Raw genomic sequence first — 21,796 nt, 5'->3', positions numbered from 1 at the left:
CGAAGGCATCAAAATTCACAGTCGGCCTTTCCACTAAACAACTCGTGTGAAGAACAAATCTAAACCAAGTCTTGGTAGCTCACATGGGAACTTTAGCTGCGGCGGTGCCCCGCCCTTCCCCAGGCTCGCAGCCCGTCCCCGAGGAGTCCGTGGGGTCCCCCTCGGGGTTGATCTCTCGGGGCTGCTCCCTCGGTGCTCAAAGTTCGGGGCTGCACGGAGGCCCGGCCTGAGTCAGCGCGGCAGCCGAGAAGTTGGGCGCGAGGCGCAGGGCGGGGCTTCCTTCGCCGACCCGAGCCTCGCTCGACTTTCCCGACTCCACGTCTCTTCCTCGGGCCAGGCCGACGTGACAGCCGCACACCTCGATCGCCAGCGCCGAGGAAGCTCTTCCGCGGAGACCGGGACAACCCGGCCCGGCTCGGCCGCACACACACACCGGCTCCTCCGGAGCGGCCGCGCGCGTCTCCCCGACTCAGGCCCGGGCCCGCCCTCCTCCTCGCTGGTCGCGGCGCCCGAGCGGCAGCAGCCCGGGCTATGGAGACCGGTTCGGACTCAGGTCAGAGGCCGCGCGCCCGCGGCGGAGGTGGGGGAAAGAAGCCAAGGTGGGGAGGCGGCCCTCCGCGGCTCCGCTCCGCGCGGGGGGAAAAGCTTGGCGGCGGCAGGTGGGCAGGACGAGCTCGGCGCGGGCGAGCGAGCGAGCGAGGGCGGGCGTGCGAGGGGCCGGAGGGGGGGGGGAAGGATGGCTCAGCTCTTTCTAAATATAAGAGCCGGCGTGAGGCGGGCGAGCCGGGCGCCGAGCCGTAGAGCCGCCGCGCAGGCACGGTCCTTCGGCCGCACGGGCGGCAGCGGCTCCTCCGAGGCGCGAGGCGGAGGGGGAGCGGCCCGCGTCGCGAGCTCGCGAGGCGCGGGGCGGCGCGGGGCGGCGGGAGCGACGCTCGCCGCGCGGAGGACGCAGGCGGCGGGCGGGCCTCGAGGGCGCAGCGCGGCCCCGCGTGAGGGAGCCGAGGCGGCCCCGGGCCCCTGCGGCACGGCGCGGCGCGACACGGCACGGTGACGGCCGCGAGCCCCCCTAGCCGCCCGTCCGCCCCTCCCTCCTTCCCTGGCTCGCTGGCTCGCTTGCTCGCTCCCGGGCGCAACATGGCTGCGGCCGCCGCCTCCGCCTCCCAGGACGAGCTGAGTAAGTGCGGCGCAGAGCCCGCGGCCGCGAGCGGGTGTCGACTTCAGGCAGAGGCCCGGGGCCGCGGGACCCCGGAGGCTCGCGGGGCGCGGGGCCGGGCGAGCGGGCGAGCGGCGGCGGCGGCGGCAGCAGCGGCCTGGGTGTGCGGGGGGCTGGGGCGCTCAGGCCTGGCGGGCGGGCGGGAGGGGAGGGCGAACGGGGCGGGCCGCCGCCGCGGGCGCTTGTAGGCCGCAGGTTTGCACTGTCACGTCGTGAAATTGAAACTGGAGCTCGGGGCAGAGCCACCTCGGCTCGCCCGCCGCTTCGGCCCCGGAGTTCGGGGGGGAGTCCGACCCCCTGATCTGCTGCCCACGGTGGCGCACGGCCCTTCGCCCCGAGGTCGGACTGTGTCCACCCTTCCCGTCTGACCCCCGCCACCATGTCCCCTGGTTCGGACGGACGGGCGAGTTGTGGCAGTGGAGCTTTTGGGAAGGAGAGAAGGTGCCTTTCCCCGACATCCTAGGAATCGGCGGAAAGGTCACAGATTGGAGATGACGCTCAGGTTGAAGCAGGAAAGACGGACAGGGCCCCTGTTAGCGGCAGAAACAGTAAATAAATAAATAAAACGCGGGGTGACAGAGCTGTCAGAAGGGAGAGGCAATCCCACTGCACGCCAAGCCTTGCGATTTTTCCTGGGGACGGATCCAGGCTCGCCGGGAGCCGCGGTCACGTTGAAGTCCAGGCCCCGCATGCAGCCAGTGTTCCACTCTATGCTTTGTGGGAAGTGTAGTTCCAGAGTGTTGTAGGCCTATTCTGGGGTCATAAATATGCAATTTCGCGGGCTATGTAGAATAATTTGTTGCGTTTTGGGTGGTTAGTTCAAGTGCTTTAGGGTATTTAGGAGCACCTCCCCCCATCCTCCACCCCTGGTTGCCGTTGAGCTCAAGACTAAAGAAGGTGTTATGAGATGATGTGTATTTTACATGCGAGCACGGGTCAGGTGTTGTACGCTTATGTTTGTGAAGCTTGTGTTATTAAAGCGTCTCCATCGCCATGTGAAAGTAGTTAAACGTAATTTATGTTTCTTTGGTGCTTGGCAGTTGAAAGCTACTTTTACGAATGTGATCTCACTTCTGCCCTCATAACAACCTTGTGTGACAGGCAGGTAGGAATTATCCTTGTTTTAACGAGGAGGCAGGCTTAGAGGGATTAAGTTCCTTGCTGCCTGACTCAGAACTGGGGAAGCAGGAGTACTGGTTGCTCTTTTGGACGCGGAAGTCAACATTTGGTATGGCTCTGGGGAAAAGGGATAATGTGGGGAACAAGGCAGGGTCTCCTGATACAGAGAGGGGGAGGTGTGGACTACTAGCCGCAGTGTTGACTGCTTGCCTGCCAGTCCCCGTAGAATCGCCACTTGGCCTTTTGAAGAGATCAATTCCTCAATTTTATTTTTCCGTATTTTTTATTGTGGTAAGATACACGTCACACAAATTATCATCCTAACCATTTTTAGTCGTGTAGTTCAGAGTCATTGTGTACATCTACTCTGTTGTGCAGTCCCCACCACCACTATCTTCAGGACTCTTCATGCAAAACAGAAATTCTGTACCTATTGAACAACTCATGCCCTCCTCCTTGAACCCCCTTGCAGCCACTTTCCCGCTTTCTGTCTCTGAACTTCATTAGCTAACATGTTTAAGTGGCTGTACACTGTACTTGTCTCTTTTGTGTTTGGTTGTTTTATTTCATTTAGTGTAATGTCTTCAAAGCTTCTCCATGCTGAAACATCTGCCATGATTTTCTTTCTAAGACTCAGTAATGCACCCTCGCATGTAATGCATTTTCTTACCCATTCATCTCTCTGGACAGGTTGCTTCCAGATTTCAGTTACCGTGAGTGATGCTGCTCTAGTCCTGCTTTCAGTCCTTTTGGAATGATGCCCTTAACTTTTGAGGAACTGCCATGTCTTGCTTTTTTTTTTTTTTTTTTTTTGTGGTGCTGGCGATTGAAACCAGGGCTTGCACGTACTAGGCAAGTGCTCTATCGCTAGTGACATCCCCAGCCTGTCTTGTCAGTGGCCACACCATTTTACATTCCCACTAACGTTGCATAGAGCGTGCCACTTCTTCATATTATTGTTATAATTAGGATTTTCTGTATTCTCACTAGTACCATTCTAGGGGATCTCAGGTGGTCTGATTTATGTATAAAAATGTGTATTTTAAAATTGACATGCCTCATGGTGTTTGGGCTTCTGTTGTAACACTAAGTACATTACAATCTCAGTTCCTGGTAGGAATGGGAAAGAATGAGATGGAGAATTACATAGCATTTTGAAGTGGTTCAAGTGTTTGTCTATCTGTAGTTTATATTTGTATATCAGGTACCATTTAATATGCTGATAGTATTTCTGGTTAAGACATTTATTGGCATTACCAGCAAATGTTAAATTTAGGAACAGATAGTTCAGTTCTACCTGTTCTGTTTTCTTTGGTCAATTTATCAAAGAAATCTGTTGATTTAGCTTCTGTTTTCTTTAGGAGAGATTAAAGGCATTTGGTTCCTAGACTAACTTAAGACCATATACATAAGTGCAGGTTCAGAAATTTCAAATGGTAGCATCTGTAAAGCTGAAGCAAGAGGCACTCCAGTTTGAGGCCAATCTGGAGTATATAGCAACCCCCCTCTCCCCCTCTCTCTCCCTCTCCCTCTCTCCCCCTCTCCTCTCTCTCTCTCTCTCTCACACACACACACACACACACACACACACACACACACTCTGAAGCATTTGTTGTTGTTGTTTCAGGATGGCTGTAATAAGAGGAGATGAATGGTAAAGGTGCCTTGAGGGTTCCAAGAAAAAGGAACTAATTATCTGAACATCTGGTAGTGTTTTACTGTTTTTGAGATTGGTCTTATGTTACACTTAGTCCTCCTGCCTCAGCCTTCTTAGTGCTACAGCTAACTACAGGCTATTTCCACTGTGTAGTAGGGAGGCCGCTTGTTCGTTTCCCAGCTGCCCAATCTCCTGAGATAACCACACAGAAACTGTATTAATTAAATCACTGTGTGGCCCATTAGATCTAGCTTCTTATTGGCTAACTCTTACATATTAATTTAACCCATTTCTATTAATCTGTGTATTGCCATGAGGCAGGGTCTTACTGGGTAAAGTTCCGGCATCTGTCTCAAGAGGAGCTACATGGCTTCTCACTGACTCCGCCCTTCTTTCTCCCAGCATTCAGTTTAGTTTCCCCACCTAGCTCTGTTCTGTTATAGGCTCTAAGCAGTTTCTTTATTAACCAGTGCTATTCACAGCACACAGAGGGGAATCCCACATCACCACTGGGTCTGACTTACTATAATTTCTGTATAATAGATGATAATAGAAGTATGAACTAGATTAGGGAGCCCAAACATACAGAAAAAAACCCCTGAAAGTTAATATTTATAATACTCAACTGTTTGGTGCTATACTGTTGAGTTGCATTAAGTCCATTAAGTCCTCCATATTTCATATACACAGCCACTTTAAATGACGTGACCACAATACATTGCTCCTGAGCAGCAAAACTGACTGTTACCCACATTCCTCATTCCTTTCTCCTTTCTTTCCCTCCCTCCCCTCGAGACAGTCTGGGCGTATAGCCTAGGCTAGCCTCTAACTGTTGGGTCTTTCTGCTGAGATTACAGGCATGTACTACCGTGCCCAGCCTTTGATTGATTGAATGTGTAAGTGAGCAAAAGCTAGGAAGGCAAGATAACCTTGAGTTTTGTTAGAATTTATGTTCTTTCTTAAAATATAAATATTGTGTAAGTTTTGCTTTGAATTATGTGGTTATAACAGAATAACAGTAAAACTAATGTTTTTTGAGAGTGTACATACTTAGACTCCTTAGAATGACTCCTTAGAATAACTGAATTTGGTGCTGTCAACCAAATGGTGAAGTTTATCCTAGGGCATAGTTAGGACTTGAACTTAGATTCTTTGACTTGAAACATTATTTCAGTTCTGCTCTGTCAGCTATTAACTTCCATACAGTTATAGAAAGAAGTAGTTATATTTTTAATGTTTTTTCTTTTATTCTCTTGTAGAGATCAAAACCGGAGAGGGTGTGCAGGGGAAGGGGATTCTACTACTGAATAAACTCTCAGCCTTGTGGCAATGTTTTGCTGTTTGAACAAAATGTGCTAGACTTTTGGATAGTATGCAGATAAAGAGATTAATTAATTCATATTGTTACAAGTGTTTCTTAGATTTAGTTTGTAATTACTTATGCTCATAGTCTGGTTTTATTTGTATTTAGGCTCATGTTTGCAAATGGAATGAAATGCAGTAGAGGGCAGATGGCTAATTTTTATTCTAACTTTATCCTTTATTGGTTCATGGAAAAGCCATCACTGTAACTGGGGTTCAGTACTTGAGAGAGGTGCTTCTGAAAGAAGGAAGAAAAGATTGAAGAGTTTTTGCTGGGTTAGCTGCTCAGTGGTTTCCTTTTCTTGATTTTTAACTGTAAGGTGGCATTCAAACCTGATCTTTTGTTGGGTTTTGGACAACTCTTGAAGAAGCAACATATAATCTTGAGGCTTACACTGCTCAGTTTGGCCATTAGACATAGCTGTGTGCAGCCTTCGTGGTCAAGGTTGTCAGGGAATCAGCACTGCAGCAGTCTTCTGAGAGTGGCTCTTCTAGAGGATGGTATGTGGCAGGCAGGTATGTAGTTGTGTACTTCAGCAATTGTTTAGGCTTGCTGAAATAGTTCCTCAGAGTTGATCATTGTAATGACAGGCATTTAGACTGCTGAGTTGGTCTTTGTAGAAAGGCTGTCAAGCCTGTATCATTAAATTTTGGTTACTTAAACAAATAGGAAGTTAAAATGGAAAATGACAACAGGATTTTTCTCTCTTATTCTATTCCAGATTTTATTTCTATCCTGTTCTTTTGAATTATGCTTTCAGCAAACAATAATTTTAATGAAGGCCAATGCCGGTAGCTGGCATGAAAATACTGGCCTTATTCAGAAGGTAGATGGTAAAACTGTGGGCAGTTGCCAGTGTTCTTAGATGGTTTGATCCAGGTGTTGATTTCTCCTTTCAGCCCTGGCCAAGACTCTGCTTTGATGCTTGCTTTCTTGTATGGCATATTTTTTTTTCTTTTTTTTTTTTTTGGTTTTTCAAGACAGGGTTTCTCTGCAGCTTTTTTAGAGCCTGTCCTGGACCTAGCTCTTGTAGACCAGGCTGGCCTCGAACTCACAGAGATCCGCCTGCCTCTGCCTCCCGAGTGCTGGGATTAAAGGCGTGCGCCACCACTGCCCGGCTTGTATGGCATATTTTATCCACATATTTTCCATTTCAGTAAGCAGACTTTTAAGATAGAACAAGTAATTTATGGCCTTGTCCTCAGAATGCTTATAATTTGACACAGATTTTTATGTCAATATAAATAGCTAATATGAAGCTTCATATGAAAAATGCTTAATTTGGGTTTTTGTAAACCTTAATGAATATAGCATTATAGGATCTAAGGAATAATAGCTTAATTTGAGAAATTGAGGTAGAGTAATAATCATGCATTTTGAGAAATGACTGAGTAAATCAGCCGAGAGGGATGAAGGTTTTACTGTGGCTGTGTAAAGGACTGGGGAGGAAACAAACTTGGTAGTCTGAGACTCACTCTGTAGTGCCTTGATGATTGGCAGTCTAGAATACATCATTTCCTGAGCTTTTTCTTTCTCATAAACGGGGTGATGACAAGAAAATACTCAAGGTGTAGTTAAGATGAGTGTATATGAAAGTGCTCTGTGTGGACAGTTAAGATCTCCAAATTTACTGTTTCTGGTATGGGGGAAGGCAAGAATAGACAACACGGGGAGGATAGGATGGGCCAAGGTATAGAGACACCAACATAAAGCGTTTGAACACTGTTCTTTAGACAGTAGAGAACCAGCAGAGCATCCTAAGTTATACAACACGAGAAGACCTGTTTTATAAAGGCAACACGTGGCAGTGGTGAAATTGGTTGTAAGAACCCAGAGATCAAGAGCATAAGACTCATTCAGAGGGGATCACAATGGCTAAAGAAATGTAGGGTCTGAATTGAGACAATGGAACTGAATTTGGCAAGGAGATAACATTAATTTTGAAGCCCTAAAATTAATAGAAATTATTGTGTTATTATATAGGCGAGCAGTATTAAAGAGGGGAAGAGTTAGGGATGATTCCAGGAATCTAACTGGAGACGCAGGAAAGGGAAATAGGACAGAGAGTAGCTTTTAGGCAGACGTAGAAAATTGGAAATGGAGAAAACCGAAACAGGATTATGAGTAAATGACAGAGGCATCTTTATTGACTAGTGTAAAGAGAATGTTTTTTTTTTTTTTTTTTTTTTTTTTTTTTTTTTTTTTTTTTTTGGTTTTTCGAGACAGGGTTTCTCTGTGGCTTTGGAGCCTGTCCTGGAACTAGCTCTTGTAGACCAGGCTGGTCTCGAACTCACAGAGATCCGCCTGCCTCTGCCTCCCGAGTGCTGGGATTAAAGGCGTGCGCCACCACCGCCCGGCTAAAGAGAATGTTTTGAGTGGTGGCCAGTGCATCTGAAATTAGAGTCAAAGCTGGTTTCAAATTCATCGCTTTATCACTTTGATTAATGTGTCCTTGATCACAAAACTGCCTACCTTTGGACCTTGCTTTTTCCATCTGTAAAATGGGATCAGAACAAACCCAATTTACAGTAGTCAAAGAATGGGAAGAGATGATGCATGATGCATGTTAAAATCTTGGTAGTTGGCACATGGGTTGCATGTGTGTGGGAAATTTGATTCTAAAGCTTTTAAGAGTTGGGGATGATGAGGTCATGGGAATGGACAGGTTATTCCAAAGACTGCTCTTTGGAGCCTGTGGATATGTAGGGAGGGTTGACATGATTCAAAGTGATGAGGAATGCTGGGAAAAGTCATGGGTGACTAATGATCAATCTTAACTTTTTTCCCCGAGTTTTTGAGACAGTCTCACTATGTAGCCCATGCTAACTTCAGACTGTTGCCTCCTGCTTCAGCTTCCTTAGTGCTTAAGCATTTATATGTCTCAGTTATACCGGCTAACACTCTTTTTATACAAGTGCTGTGTAACTGAGATACTTCCTTTAACTTTAATTGAAGGTTTTAATATGTTTATGACATATATATATATATATACACTTATATGATAAAATACATGTTGTATTAGTACTGTAGTTTTTAAATCTTTAGTCAGTTAACATCAGTCTATCTTTGGAAGCATTATATAGGTTCAAATTCAGCTTATGGATGTTCTCTTCTTCCCAAAATTTGGTAATCACTGTATTTTTCCTTATTCTGTTTCACAAAGGAGGGCATCAAAGATGTCAGCAAGAAATGAATAGTGCTTATTTTTCTTAAAATGGTAGCTGTGTGTTCAAGTCTTTAATTGTATTTTTTTTGGTGTTCTAAATAATAGATTCTTTATACAATTGCATATGTACGAGTGGATGAACATACCATTGGTGATCCGAGGATTTTTGTCAAGATTGGATAAACCATGTATCACATTGACTGTAGAGGTTAGTAGATTTAGTTTCTGAGGACATGTGCATTTTACAGCAGCATTTAAAATGCATAGATTATTAGGGAGCAATTTCCCCAAGATCTTCACTTTTTCCCTTTTCCCTTTCCTAGTTACCTGAGTGAACCAGTAAATTCATGTTAGTTTGTATTTCCTATTTCTATTCTCTGTGATGACAAATATAAAAAATTAGCAAGAAAGAAGAAAAAGCTAAAATTTGAAGATACTACCTAGCAGTGTGCACAGGCAGAAACAATGGATGACTGTTTAGAAGTAATATTATCTACTATGCAAAAGCATTTTTACGGAATTAATTATTTTACTTCTGAAAAGAGGTAATGTAGGAGGCATCTTCATGGTAACTGATTACTCCTGTTTCTGCTGCTTTGATATACACTGCGATTTTTTTTAAAGCTGTTTTATCCTATGTCATTGTTACACAAGAGTGTGTTTCCAGGTTTGCTCTTTAATGATATTGGATAGTTCTTTGAAACTCTATAAATTCAGACTGTCATTTTCTCATATCATAAATTCAATATCCAGTGACTACTTGGGGTTTAGTAACATCAGTCTAAAAGTGCTTTGTGTGCCCATCTTCTGCAATAACTCCTGGACTAATTCAACTGTTATTTTATAACTTTTTAGTTATTTATTATTTATTTGGTACTGCTGATTATAGTATATGATGCTTAATTTAAGTGGAATTTTGGGGCCTGGAATATTTTATAAACTGGAATTCAACTTTAGAATAAATTTTAGTTAGTTTTTGCTGTTCCTCATCTTTTTTCCTGAGGTGTGTGGTGAAGTGGAGACTTGGAGGTTGGAAGAATCGTTTGGTAGACGATGAAGGCATTGCCTATTCCACCCTAGATTCTTTAGCTGTTTTGGGAACTGTGAGAAATGTATTCATGCTCTTAGGATATCCTGAAGACAAGCAGACCAGAACACAAATGCTAGGACTTAAATTGTGCCTTTTTAGTTAGGCTGGTGGTTCATGCCTATAATCCCTGTACTCAGGAGGCAGACGCTGGAGGATCACAACTTTGAGGCCTTCTTGGACTACATAGTGAATCCATCCAGGCTGGCTGGGGTTATGGTGTGAGATCCTACGTCAATAAACAAAACAGAACGTTCAGACTTTTTCACATCTAAATGGACATTTTTCTTCCAAGTAATTAATTGTTTTTGGTGGATATTAATTATCCTACATTGGACTATTATGCAGCCTAAATTCTTAACATAATACCCCAAATTGGCTTTCATAAGCCAAAGTAATCCTTCTGTTCAATAACTTATTAAATTAATTTCTAACCAGCTGCCTGTCAGCTCCCCAGCTCTGAGGGGAGAGGCCCTTTTGAGAGGTGGGAGTGTGTGTCAACCTAAGAGTGTGTATGTGTTAGGAGTCTGGCACTTACTCACTGCGTGTTAGGAACTGATGATTACTCTGGTCAGATCATCTGGTCCAACCCCGTCAAACTGCCCTCCTGATAGCTTTGCTTTCCTATGTGTGTGTGTAAAGGAGTGAGGAGTTGAGTAAGTAAATAATCTTGGTGGGGAGCTGAGGTGATCAGGAAGAGGTAAGCCTTTTTGGGGCTCATACTGAGTTGATAGGGGGCTTTAAAGTGGTCTGGCATCTTATACAGAAGCCTGGGATTTCAGTTACCGGGAAATAGACTCTTAACTTCACTTTGCTTAAGGAGTTTGGTACTAGTTCTTCTAGATGAAAAGATCCATGGCCTTTTCTGGAGAATGCGGCAATGTCTATTCACCCCCCAAAAATGTATCAGTGGCAAACCATAGAAGTGATTGTATCCAAATTTAGCTTGGTGAAACGAGGAATTTATTTGGGCTCCTTAAAGGAGCCTGGGTGAGTGGTTACTTACAGAATACATGACTTAAAGGCACCTGCTGGACTGCAAAGCCCCACCTCAGCATGGGCTACAGTTTATGAAAGTTGAATTCCTAGAGCTCCCTACTGGACTTGGGCAGGCAGCTGCATGGATGATTCCCTTTTTTTGCGGTTGTTTACTGCTTATGTAACTGGGGGGAGGAGCCTCTGTATCATAACTTTTTGGGCTTCCTGAGCTTCCAAAGCTTCATTAGCTTTCTGAGTATTATGATCCTTAATCCACTCTCTGAGGGAATGTCTCAATTTAAGGGAAATAACTAGATAACAAGGACTTTCTTAATTGGGCATTTGTCTTGACCCTGAGGACAGAGGGACAAACATGCTTTTCTTATTTTAGTCCTGAAGGGCAGGAGGAATGCTGCATAGGTAGGGACCCAGGATCCAGATGGTCCCCTTGGGCTGCCTAGCTAGAGGAAGGCAGCTTTTGCAGAAACCGTGTTGATAGGGATTGAGTCATTGCCTTACCTACAACATACTGTATTTGTGTTTACTAATGGACTGCTCGGCATTTGCTTTTAAAAAGTACATTTGCATTTATCTGTGTTCCTTTAAAAAATGCTGGAGTAGGGGCAAATTTCTTTTTTAATATCTTAGGCATGAAGATGGGAGTTCTGATTTCTTGCCATTTTTTTTTCTAAAGAAAAGTTCTGCTATCCTTACTTAGGTTTTGCACATATTAGATTGACAGTTAATGACTTAGGATATTATTTAGGAATCAACAGATAGAGTTGACTTTGAAGGCTAGTATTAGTTAGATTTATAAGACAGAATAATCTAGATTGCAGCCAGGTCTTCCTTATTTTTCAGTTTTAGCCTCAAACTAATCAAAATGGCTTTCAGAATTTGAAGATGCTCAGTCTCTACACCTCTAGATTGTCACTTCCAGTTGTATAATTTAGTTCTATTTTTCTTAGTTTGTAAGTTCCCATTTCTGAAAATGCTGGTTTGGTTCTCCCTATTTCAGATCTGTCCGTCCGTCTATCTATCTATCTATCTATCTATCTATCTATCTATCTATCTATCTATCTATCCTCTATCTATCTGTTTTACACTCAGTATTCTCTTTACCCACAAACATTTCTGGAGTAAATTAATAAAAATGTGATAAGCACAAGGCAGCCTGGTGTTTGGAGCACTTGATTTTCTGTGATTTCACTGGTCTCTTTGTCATTACCCTCCTTCGTTTTTCTTTTCTCCTTTTGCTTTAGAAATTGCTGTACTCCCCTGATTTGGATCAGGACAGCTTTGCCACACAATGAGAAACTTACTTTCTTGTCATGGTTATTAAAAACCTGTCTCTTTTCCAACTGATCCTAATTTATAACTTTGCACCAGTGTCCTCTCTTCCTATACAGATGTTAGATACAAAAACTTCTAAGTAGCTTTCATGATACATAAAGAATTTCTCTTCTCTGCATTCAGCTGGTATTTGAGCATATACTTTCTGAAAGGAACTGAGTTTGGTGTTGGAATAAGAGACTCAGTCATAGGTTCTGAGCGTGATCTGGAAGAGGATGGAGACAGTGAGTAGGCAGGGTGGATCAGATCAAATCTGGTTAGGGAAGAATGGATGGAGCTGTTACATAGTATGTTGCAAAGATAGCAGTCACCAGGAGAAGTATAGAGATGTAAGTGGTGGCGTGGGTCGGGGGCTGCTGAGGAGCTGAGCCGGAGCTCCAGGATGTCTCCTGTAGCGCATTCAGGAGACACTGGGAGTTTTGACTTGGCCTCAGAAAAGAATTTTCAAGAGGAGTCAGTATGAGGCCGAATTGGAGTTAATTAAGAAAAGATTTTAACATAGATTTAAGCATGAGATTAATGGAGAGGTACTCAGGGAAAATATAAGGTAGCTCTTAAGTGTGGGCATGGGCTACTCAAGAGAGAGTTGCGATTGACTTTGCCATAACCTTATAGATGACTTTGATGGCTTCTGAAGTTACATCTCATAGGGTTGCTAAGGCACTTAAATGTGATCATAGGATGATTTCTGATGTGAATGTGTTAGGTAGGATCATACCTGATAAAGGTGAACTTTAGGTGACAGGTGCTCCTTTTCATGCCCCTTGTATTCTCCTGGTCTTTGTATCCTCTCCAGAAAAGGCCTGTAGGGAGCCCATAGGACCAGGTTGGAAGCGGTATATTTGTATAGTACATAGTATTTGAGCTGGGTCTCAGGTGGGATGGGGTTAGATAGAGGAGCAGTCTGCTGTATTTGGGAGAGTATACTGTAATGTTTGACTTGCTTGGCCAAAGGACTTGGACTGGGAAAAGCTGAATGTGGTGATAAATACTTTGATTCTAGTGTGGGGGAGGTGGAAGGAGGAGAACTGGAGTTTGAGGACAGTCAGGACTAGAGCAAAAGTGTCTCAAAATAATTGGGCTGGGAGAACTTATTGTACCTGTGAGAAACAGTTGGGATTTGGATGGTTTTTGGGGAATGATGGCATACGTAAGTGAGAATGTTCATTATGGATAGATTGGCCTACTCCTAGGAAGGACTCCCTTTTTGATTTGACATGGCATTGGAAACATTTTGTTTTTTAAATGTACTTTATGGAGGTATGTTTTTGTTTTCTTTTACAAGATCTTCATTTATGTTTGGATCAAGTTGTAAGCTGGCTTAAGCCATAATGGCACTTAAAGTGAATCTCAGTACTTAAGGAGCTGAGACTTCAAGAGAGTCTAAGAATTGCAGGCTAGGAATTGTTCAGATCTTCTTCCAGCTTTTCTGTGCCTTCATGCCATTCTTTCTTCTGTCCAACTTCGTCTGATTTTTGTGGTCAATTGGATAGGCTCAAGATATCTGTATCATATCTGCTGGTTTGTGTTTATAGCTTCAGCCAGTTAGGTGAGACTTGGCTCTTGAATCCCAATTCTGAATGCCTGAAGAAAGTTGCATCAGAGACCTACCTTGATATATTTGACACCAGCTGTGGTTAAGGTACACATTTATGCTCTTGAAGTAATTAATAGAATCAAGCAAATGGCAGGCATGTATGCTTCCCATCTTCTCTTTATACTTTATGATGAGTGTTGTAATAAGAAGGTGATCCTGAAAGGGTCTCTGTTCCTTTAGTGGTTTATTATTATTATTATTATTTAATAAAGCTTGCCTGAAGATCAGAGTGCAAAACAGCTGGCGGTGGTGGCACACACCTTTAATTCCAGTAGCCACACTAGTTAGCCATACAAGCCAGGTGGCGGTGGTGAACACCTTTAATACCAGCACTGGAGAGGAATATAAGAACAGGAGGAGACAGCTCTCACTCAGTCTCAGATTGTGGATTTGTGGAGGCAGGATCGCCCATTTTTTGTCTGAAGTAGAGGTAAGAGCCAGTGGTTGGCTGCTTTGCTTTTCTGATACTCAGCTTGAACCCTAATATCTATCTCCGGCTTTTTATTATTTGTGCTACATCTGGCGCCCAGCGTGGGTATTCGTGCTACACTTTGCCATTTTTCTTTTTTGTGTTTTCTGTATAAGTAATGATGTGATCTTTACATTTTTCTTTTTTTGTTCTGACATGGATATAATAGTTGGCATGAACTCAGCTAGAAACTGGTTTACTTTGGGACTTTAAGATTATTCTCAAGGTTTTGATACTTTTCCTTAGACCAAATACTCTTATTTTTTACATTTAAGATACTTCAAAAGTTCTGTAATTAAAATTCTTTCCTTATTTTTGAAACATGGACTCTTATTTTTTTAAATTGCTCTGTACTCTTCAGCTAAAAAAGAAATTTATTTTTATTGAACAATATTTGAAAATACAAAGAAACATCACTGATATATTCCTTGTTTTATACACTTATAAACAAAATTCTGGGCATATGTAATATCTTTAAAATATAATTCAAGTAATAACAAAAGAATACTATGAAGAAATTATGGAGAACTATTATGGAGGTTTGAGTTTCTCTGTTTGTTGCAAGAGTTGTTAGGGATGGAAACCTGAGTACATGCTCGGCAAATGTACTTTATTTATTGACTCATGTCTGTTCTATCTATCATAAAGTTTTGACATTTTTTTTACTATCTTCAGATCCTTTAAAAAATATTACAGAGATAATTAAACTACCCTGTTCTTTCCTTCCCCTATTTTTGTATTTCTTCTTTTCCCTACTCTCCTAGACGTAGTCATTTGTCCTGTTGTATTTATATCATGAACAGTATACGTACTGCATTTAGAAACTTTCTGTAAGTACAAGTACCCTGTTGTACATGCCTTGCTTTCTGACTTGTTTGGATCTTAAGAAATTTAAAGATAGTACTGTTTAAATACATACTCATGTATGTTGAAATACATAGTCATGTAAATATGACTCATACTTGTTTTTACCATAGTGTGACGCTACTACATTTAATCCATCACTTGATTGATATTTAGGTTTTATTTATTTATTTTTACTCTTACTAAATAACCCTGTGGCTATGAATGGTTTTGTGCATATGTCCTTGTGCTTAGTGCTATACAGGAAGCGCTATCTCCTACCTGCCTTTCTTTTCTCTTCCTTCCTTCTGTCCTTCTGTCCTTTCGTCCGTCCTTCTATCCTTCCGTCCATCCGTCCATCCGTCCATCCATCCATCTGTCCTTGTCTTTGGCTTTTGGGACAGCATATTACTGTAACCCAGGTGGTTTTGGAACTCACTACGCTGGCCTCAGGCTTGTGGCAGCTCTCTGGAGTCTTCAGATTGAGTTACCATACCCAGCTTAGTTCTTTAAAGTATTTATATTTAGTTCTTTTTTTAGTTTAAAAACATACTAGCTTTTTTTGTTTGTTTGTTTTGTTTTTCGAGACAGGGTTTCTCTGCAGCTTTAGAGCCTGTCCTGGAGCTAGCTCTTGTAGACCAGGCTGGTCTCGAACTCACAGAGATCGCCTGCCTCTGCCTCCCAAATGCTGGGATTAAAGGCGTTATTCCTCTTGCCCTTTTTACTTTATAGAACTAATTTTTATATCTTGTTTGTATCTTATGCTTTGTGCTTGAGAGTGTACTGTTTGAATTTTTCATTTTCAGATTTGCATTTAAAGTTTAAAATATCTTGATTTTACCCATGTTATTAATTTACTTGGAAGTGATTTTTATGATATTTCATGTGTTTCTGGTTGTCTGCTATATTCTCTATTTCAGTCTGCTGATTTGTCCCTTTGTAAATACTTTTATTGTATATACTCTTAATTACGGTAACTTTATTATAAGTCGTAAAATGTAGTAGGTCCATTCACTTTTGTGGAAATTCTGGTTATTTGATAGTCCAAATTTTTTTATTCATATTCCACTTGAATTTTATAATTATCTCTTCAACTTTCACTAAGAACTCTTTGTCTATAGAGAATATTTGGTTGTGGAATATTCTACTATTTTTATGATACTGAGTTTATTTATAGACATTTTTACTGTTTACCAGATATTTTTGGCTCTCTTTTCTGGGCACAAAAGACATTTTGGTAGGGACATGACATGGTGTGCATGTAAGACATGAGGTTAGTTTAGCCTTTCTGTTGAGCAGGGGGTTGAGAGTGTGGCGCCAAGGCAGCCGCTTCAGCTGGAGCTGGCCCACTGCTGACTGCCGAGCAGAGCCTCCCTACTGAGCGTTGGTTGAGAAGTATTGTGGGAAGTTTGTGTCAGCTTCTTTAAGTGTTGGAACTGATGTGCATTTTAATCACTGAATCAACTAACCTGTTCCAGCTGACACAGAAATTTGAATATTTCTAGTCTGTTTATTCTGGTCTTTAGAATTTAGTTATAGTTCAATCAAGAATTTTGACATGTTTTGTTAAATTCATTTCTAGGTACCTGTCTTAGGATTTCTGTTGTTGTGATGAAACACCATGACCAAAAAGCAAGTTGGGAGGAAGGGTTTTTTTTTTTTTTTTTGGTATTTTGCTTCGACATTGCTGTTCATCAGTGAAGGAAGTCAAGGATAGGAACTCAAACAGGGTAGGAACCTGGAGGAACTGATGCAGAGGCTATGGAGGGGGAGCTGCTTACTGCCTTGCTTCCCATGGTTTGCTCAGCCTGCTTTCTTATATACCCCAGGACCACCAGCCCAGGGATGGCACCACCCACAGTGGGCTGAACCCTCTTCCACTTATCACTAATGAGAGAATGCCTTACAGCTGGGCCTCATGGAGGCATTTCCTCAGCTGAGCCTCAGCTGAGTGACTCCTTCCTCTGTGATGACTCCAACTTTTGTCAAGTGGACACACAAAAGCATACAGGACAGTACTTTATGGTTTTTATTGCTGTTGTACACATTTTAAATAATACTCCCTTTTTAACTCTTTGCTCTCATGTGTATCACTTGATCTTTACTCTGACCTTGTGTGCAACATGCACTTCCTTGCTCCACATTCTCTTCTCATAGATACTATACATGCTGTGAAATAGTGGGATCTAAAAATATCCCTGTTAATTTTTTTCAGGACCCTTCAGTTTGGTTAGAAGTAGTAACGATGTACTTTCTGTGTTGTCCAGGTTTTGTATACAATATGATATTTGATGTGGATTTTTACATTTTGTCAGATAATGGTTATTTCCTTCCAGACTCGTTGTTTTCAAATTTACATTTCTAAGCTCTGCTCTGTGATACTGGGATTCTGTATTATGTCCCATACTTCTCTACCGAATAGCTTCCTGTGTTAAGGCTCTCATTATCTTTGTTCCCCTTAGAAATTGTATTGTTTTATCTTTCATATTTAGAGTTCTTGGGAGTGGTGCCAGGGATGGAAACCAGAGTCTTGTTCATAAGCACATACTCCATCACTGACTTCCTCTAGCTTTTCATATTTAGCTTTATGATTCATCTTCTTTGATGTGTGATGAGGTAGGAGTTGTATTTTGTTTTCCCTTATTACAATGCAATTGATTTTAGTGTAGTTTACTGAAATCATAATTATTCATTTACTCATTATATTCATAACTTTGTGACTTATACATGTTTATCTCTTAAGGATTTTCTTTATTTTCCAATTGGTCTGTTTTTGTACTACATGGTACTTTTAGTTATTGTTTTTGGCAAGGTTCAAAATCTTGTCATGTAAACGGTTTTTCTTCTTCAGCATCAATTTGGCAAATATTGGTAATTTTCTCTCTTTTTTTTAGCTTCAAGGTCATCCTTTGCAAATTTTATTCCTTTGTAGAAGTGGTAGAACCAACCTTTTATTTAGTAATCTTTAAAATACTTTTTGAGTTATTATTGGGTAATATTTTCTATAGATCAGTTTGGGGATAACTGACACCTTGTTAGTATAAATTGAAATAACTCTATCTGAAAGGCTTAGGACGAGAATGGGTTTCTGATTTTTTTCTTTAGATTTAAAAGAAAAAGTATGTATATATGATATGGTAGCTTACAAATGAGACCCAGGTCTAAATGCAACGTTTTTGTTTTTTTTTTTTTTTTTTTTAACAAGTGCTTTACAACTTACTTACATTCTTAGCCCTTGATAAAGTTTTTTTTTAAATTTATTTTTGCTTTATGTGTGAGTGCTTGCCTGCATGATGTATGTGCACTATGGCATTTCTAGTTCCCACAGAGGGCAGAGAGGATATTGGATCCCCTGGAACTCCAGTTACACATGTTGTGAGCCTCCGTGTGTGCTGGGAACAAACCCAGCCCTCCCCAAGACCAGAAAGGAGTTTTAATCACTGAACCATCCCTCCTGTCTCTGAATAGAACTATACTAGTGAAAATTGTTTCTGTTGTTCCCAAAATAAGGGAGCATGTAATTTATGTAATTAATTTTTCATTAAGTACAATGTTTGCTGTAAATTAAAAAACTCCTAAGAGATTAAGTTCTCTTTCAACTTTATTCAATATGGATAATTTATTCATATCTTGTCAACCTTGAGTACCTTTTCTAAATATATTAAAATTTTATAGGATTTTAAAATCTTAATTCTGTTAGTATGGTTAAATATACTGATTTTAAATGTTAAACTGACTTTTTAAACATTTTTGAAATAAGCTCTTCTTTAGCATGATGTATTATTTTTATGTAACACTGAATTTGCTTTGCTATTTGACTTATTTTATTTGCCTTTGTGTTCAAGTAAAATATATTTTATTTACTTATTATTATTTTTATTTCCTAGGTAGAGAGATGGCTCAGTAGGTAAAGGCATTTTTCTGCCAAGCTTGACCATCTTGAACTTGACAGTTTGGTTCCTGGAGCTCACACAATGGGAAGAGAGAACCAACTTCAGCAACTTGTCTTTTGACTTCTAGCAAATGTGCCCTTCTGTCTGTTGGCACATGAGATTTTAGCTTTCAGGCCTGTCTTAGTTTTCTTTTGGTGATGGTAAATGAAGGTGTTAACATCTAGCATAGGATTTCTACTGATTGTTAGAGTCTACAATTAATCTTAGCTGAACATGTGTTCTGAAACTGAAAAACTGGATAAATTCCTTATTTATAATATTATATGTTAATTTATATTGTTTTGTAGTAGCAGGCTTTTTTAAAACAGGTAAAATTTAAGAAGTAATATATATGTGTGTGTATATATGTATATATATATATTTAACACATTTCATGTGTGTGTGTGTGTGTGTGTGTGTGTGTGCTTGCATGTATCTATGGAGTGAGTGTAGAGGTCAAGGAATATATTGCTGGCATTAGTTTTCTGTTTCCATAATGTAGGTTCTGGGGTTGAACTTAGATCATCAGGCTTGGTGGCATGGAGTCATCTTACAGCCCAGGAAATAATGTATTTTAAGTAGCCACATAGGAAATATATGCACATTATAACATTTTTATGTAGCATTGTAGATATACCTAACAGATTAAGGATGTGATCCTCCAGAAGGGTGTAATTAGATACCACCATCAGTTCTCATCAGTTGCTGTAAAGTTGGAGGTCTCCAAAGATTTTTCCAGGTTTATTAGTTTTTCCCAGCCTCTCAAGTGCTTGGGTTATAGGCATTTATTGCCAAAGCTAGTGTGGTATCTAGAGTTTTCACTGCCAAGATACTAATCAAGTCATTGCTCATGTGGCTTGATTTCCAGCCTCTTCCCTTTATTACGTGGCTTTAGTTGCAATCCCCCAAGCATGTCTTGGTCTTTTTAGGTTGATCTATCCCTTTCCTGAGTTATTACTTGGCACAAATTGTTTAGGAATTCCCTCTACCAGTTACTTCTTTAGTATAAGCTTTCTGATGTGATCAGAGGTCCCATCGTTGAATAACAGAGGCTTTCCAATACCTGGAGAAGTTTCAAGGATCTAAAATTATCCCCTTGGTAAATATTATGTGGGGAGGGGAACAAAACAAAAGGGTAGGAGTCTTTTGATTTGTTTAGTGGTATAGTATATGTTCACTAATCTTCATTGGGTTCTTTACCATTTTTTCAGTTTTATGTTTTAATCATGTTTTCTTCTCTTTTTTACCCTGATAATTGTAAGCCTTTTCCTATTATTGATAAACTTCTGACCTGTTCTATGCCTTCCAAATCTCAGTACTTGACATTGCCTTCAATTTTGTAGAAACAAGTAATAGCAACCTCTCATTTCACCTGCTTGTCTTGAAATGGGAGAAGTAACTTCTTTGGCACTTTTGAGCACTTCATAGGTACACGGAGGAAACTCTACTTCAGCTACAAGAACCACTTTAACCATAGCTGCTGTTGAAGTGATGACTTTGGCCTTAGGATGTCCTGCTCTAGTCACAACTTTTCCAAACAGCTTGCACTGACTCTTAAGTACTTTTTCTGGGTATGGGGGCACGACAGGACTTGGTGATTGTTAGATGATTCTATCTATGTTGCTGGTATTCCCACTCAGAACATGAATGAGGCCATTTTCCCTTGTGCCTTAACAAAAAGACAGATTGTGGGCAGGAGTCTGTGTACATTTAAAGCTTGTAGTAGACTGATGGAATTAGAATCTGTGTACAAGCCTGCCCCGCCTTGTTCTGACTAGTCTGTTTCTCAGTTTCATTGGGTCAGTCTGAGGCATCCTTTCCATGTGCATCCACTCCCCGGGGATTGCAGCATTTGGCTCCAGTAAAATTCAGTATTTGTCTCTGTGTCTTTTCCTTTGTGTCTAGCTATCTCTCTCCCATCCCTCTTCCCACCTTTCTTTCCTTCCCTTTTGTTCTGGCCCTCTCTTCCCTCTTCTTTCCCTTGCTCTTTCTTTCCTTCCTCTTCCCTTCTCTCTCCTTCCTTTTCTTCTTTCCCTCCTTCTTGGCTGCAGCTCAGGGTGGCATTGAATTTCTGGTTCTGCTCTCTCTTCTTGAGTGCTAGGATTACAGGTATGTGATACCATGCTTAGCTATTAGATATGATTGTTTTTATGTAAGATAATTTTCCAGTTCTGTAATGGTTAATACTTAATTGTCATCTTGATAGGATCTGTAATCACCTGGGAAACAAATCTCTAGACATAAAGGTAGGAAGGAGCCACATGTGGGTAATATCATTCCATGGGCTAGGGTCCTGAGCTGAATAAAAATGAGAAAGTACGGCTGAAGAAATAGCTCGGTAGTTAAGAGTGTTCATAGTGTTCTTGCAGAGAACTAAGTTTGGATCCTATCGCTAATGATGGGTGGCTCATAGCCATCAGCTCCAGGGTATCTGATGCCCTCTTCTGGCATCTGTAGGCAATTATGCTTTACACACATACAAAGTTTTTTTTTTTTTTTTTTTTTAAATTGTTTTTAAAGGAGAAAATGAGCTGAATACCAGCTTTCTTTATTCTTTGTTTCCTGACTATGGATACATTTTGACAGGCTGCATTATACTCTTGTCTTTCCTGTCTGATGGACAGTGTCCTCATGCTGGGGCCCAAAATATTCTTTCTTCTCAAGTTAATTTTTGTCAAGTGTTAAAATCACAGCAGTAAGAAAAGTAACCAAGTTCTTTTCAACTATGAATATAGTAAGGATTTTTCTCTTTTCTTTCTTTCTTTCTTTCTTTCTTTCTTTCTTTCTTTCTTTCTTTCTTTCTTTCTTTTTTATCGATGCTATAGTTTGAACCTGGGTTTTGGACATAGTAAGAATATGCTATGCCAGTAAACTAAACTGGCAGCCCTTCAAATCTTTTCCTCATCCTCCCCCCAGCCTCCTTTCTTTTCTTCCTCTCTTCCCTTCCCCCTAACCCTTTAGAAATGATTTTACTGCGCATTTCAGTTAGCCTTGAACGCTTTATCCTTTTACCTCAGCC

The 21,796-nt window shown here is 41.2% G+C and overlaps 1 protein-coding gene across 4 annotated transcripts in view; it reads left to right on the top strand.

Annotated features, from left to right (window-relative positions):
- Window positions 1-391: 391 nt before the first annotated feature.
- Ecpas (Ecm29 proteasome adaptor and scaffold) overlaps window positions 392-21,796 on the top strand; it is a 115,425-nt gene continuing 94,020 nt past the window's right edge. The window contains exons 1-2 of one of the 4 annotated variants that reach the window (XM_038346940.2): window positions 415-553; window positions 8,624-8,726. In XM_038346940.2, coding sequence (XP_038202868.1) covers window positions 8,705-8,726 — 22 coding nt within the window. In that variant the 5' untranslated portion in view covers window positions 415-553; window positions 8,624-8,704. Of the gene's footprint in view, window positions 554-1,042; window positions 1,175-8,623; window positions 8,727-21,796 lie in introns of those variants that run through there. The other 3 variants (XM_038346941.2, XM_038346942.2, XM_038346939.2) reach the window with 3 other exon arrangements.

The sequence above is a fragment of the Arvicola amphibius genome, chromosome 11 (genome assembly GCF_903992535.2).
Source record: "Arvicola amphibius chromosome 11, mArvAmp1.2, whole genome shotgun sequence".
Taxonomy (NCBI): Eukaryota; Metazoa; Chordata; class Mammalia; order Rodentia; family Cricetidae; genus Arvicola; species Arvicola amphibius.
Note: the sequence above shows the minus strand (reverse complement) of the source record. Positions and strands in the feature narration are given on the sequence as shown.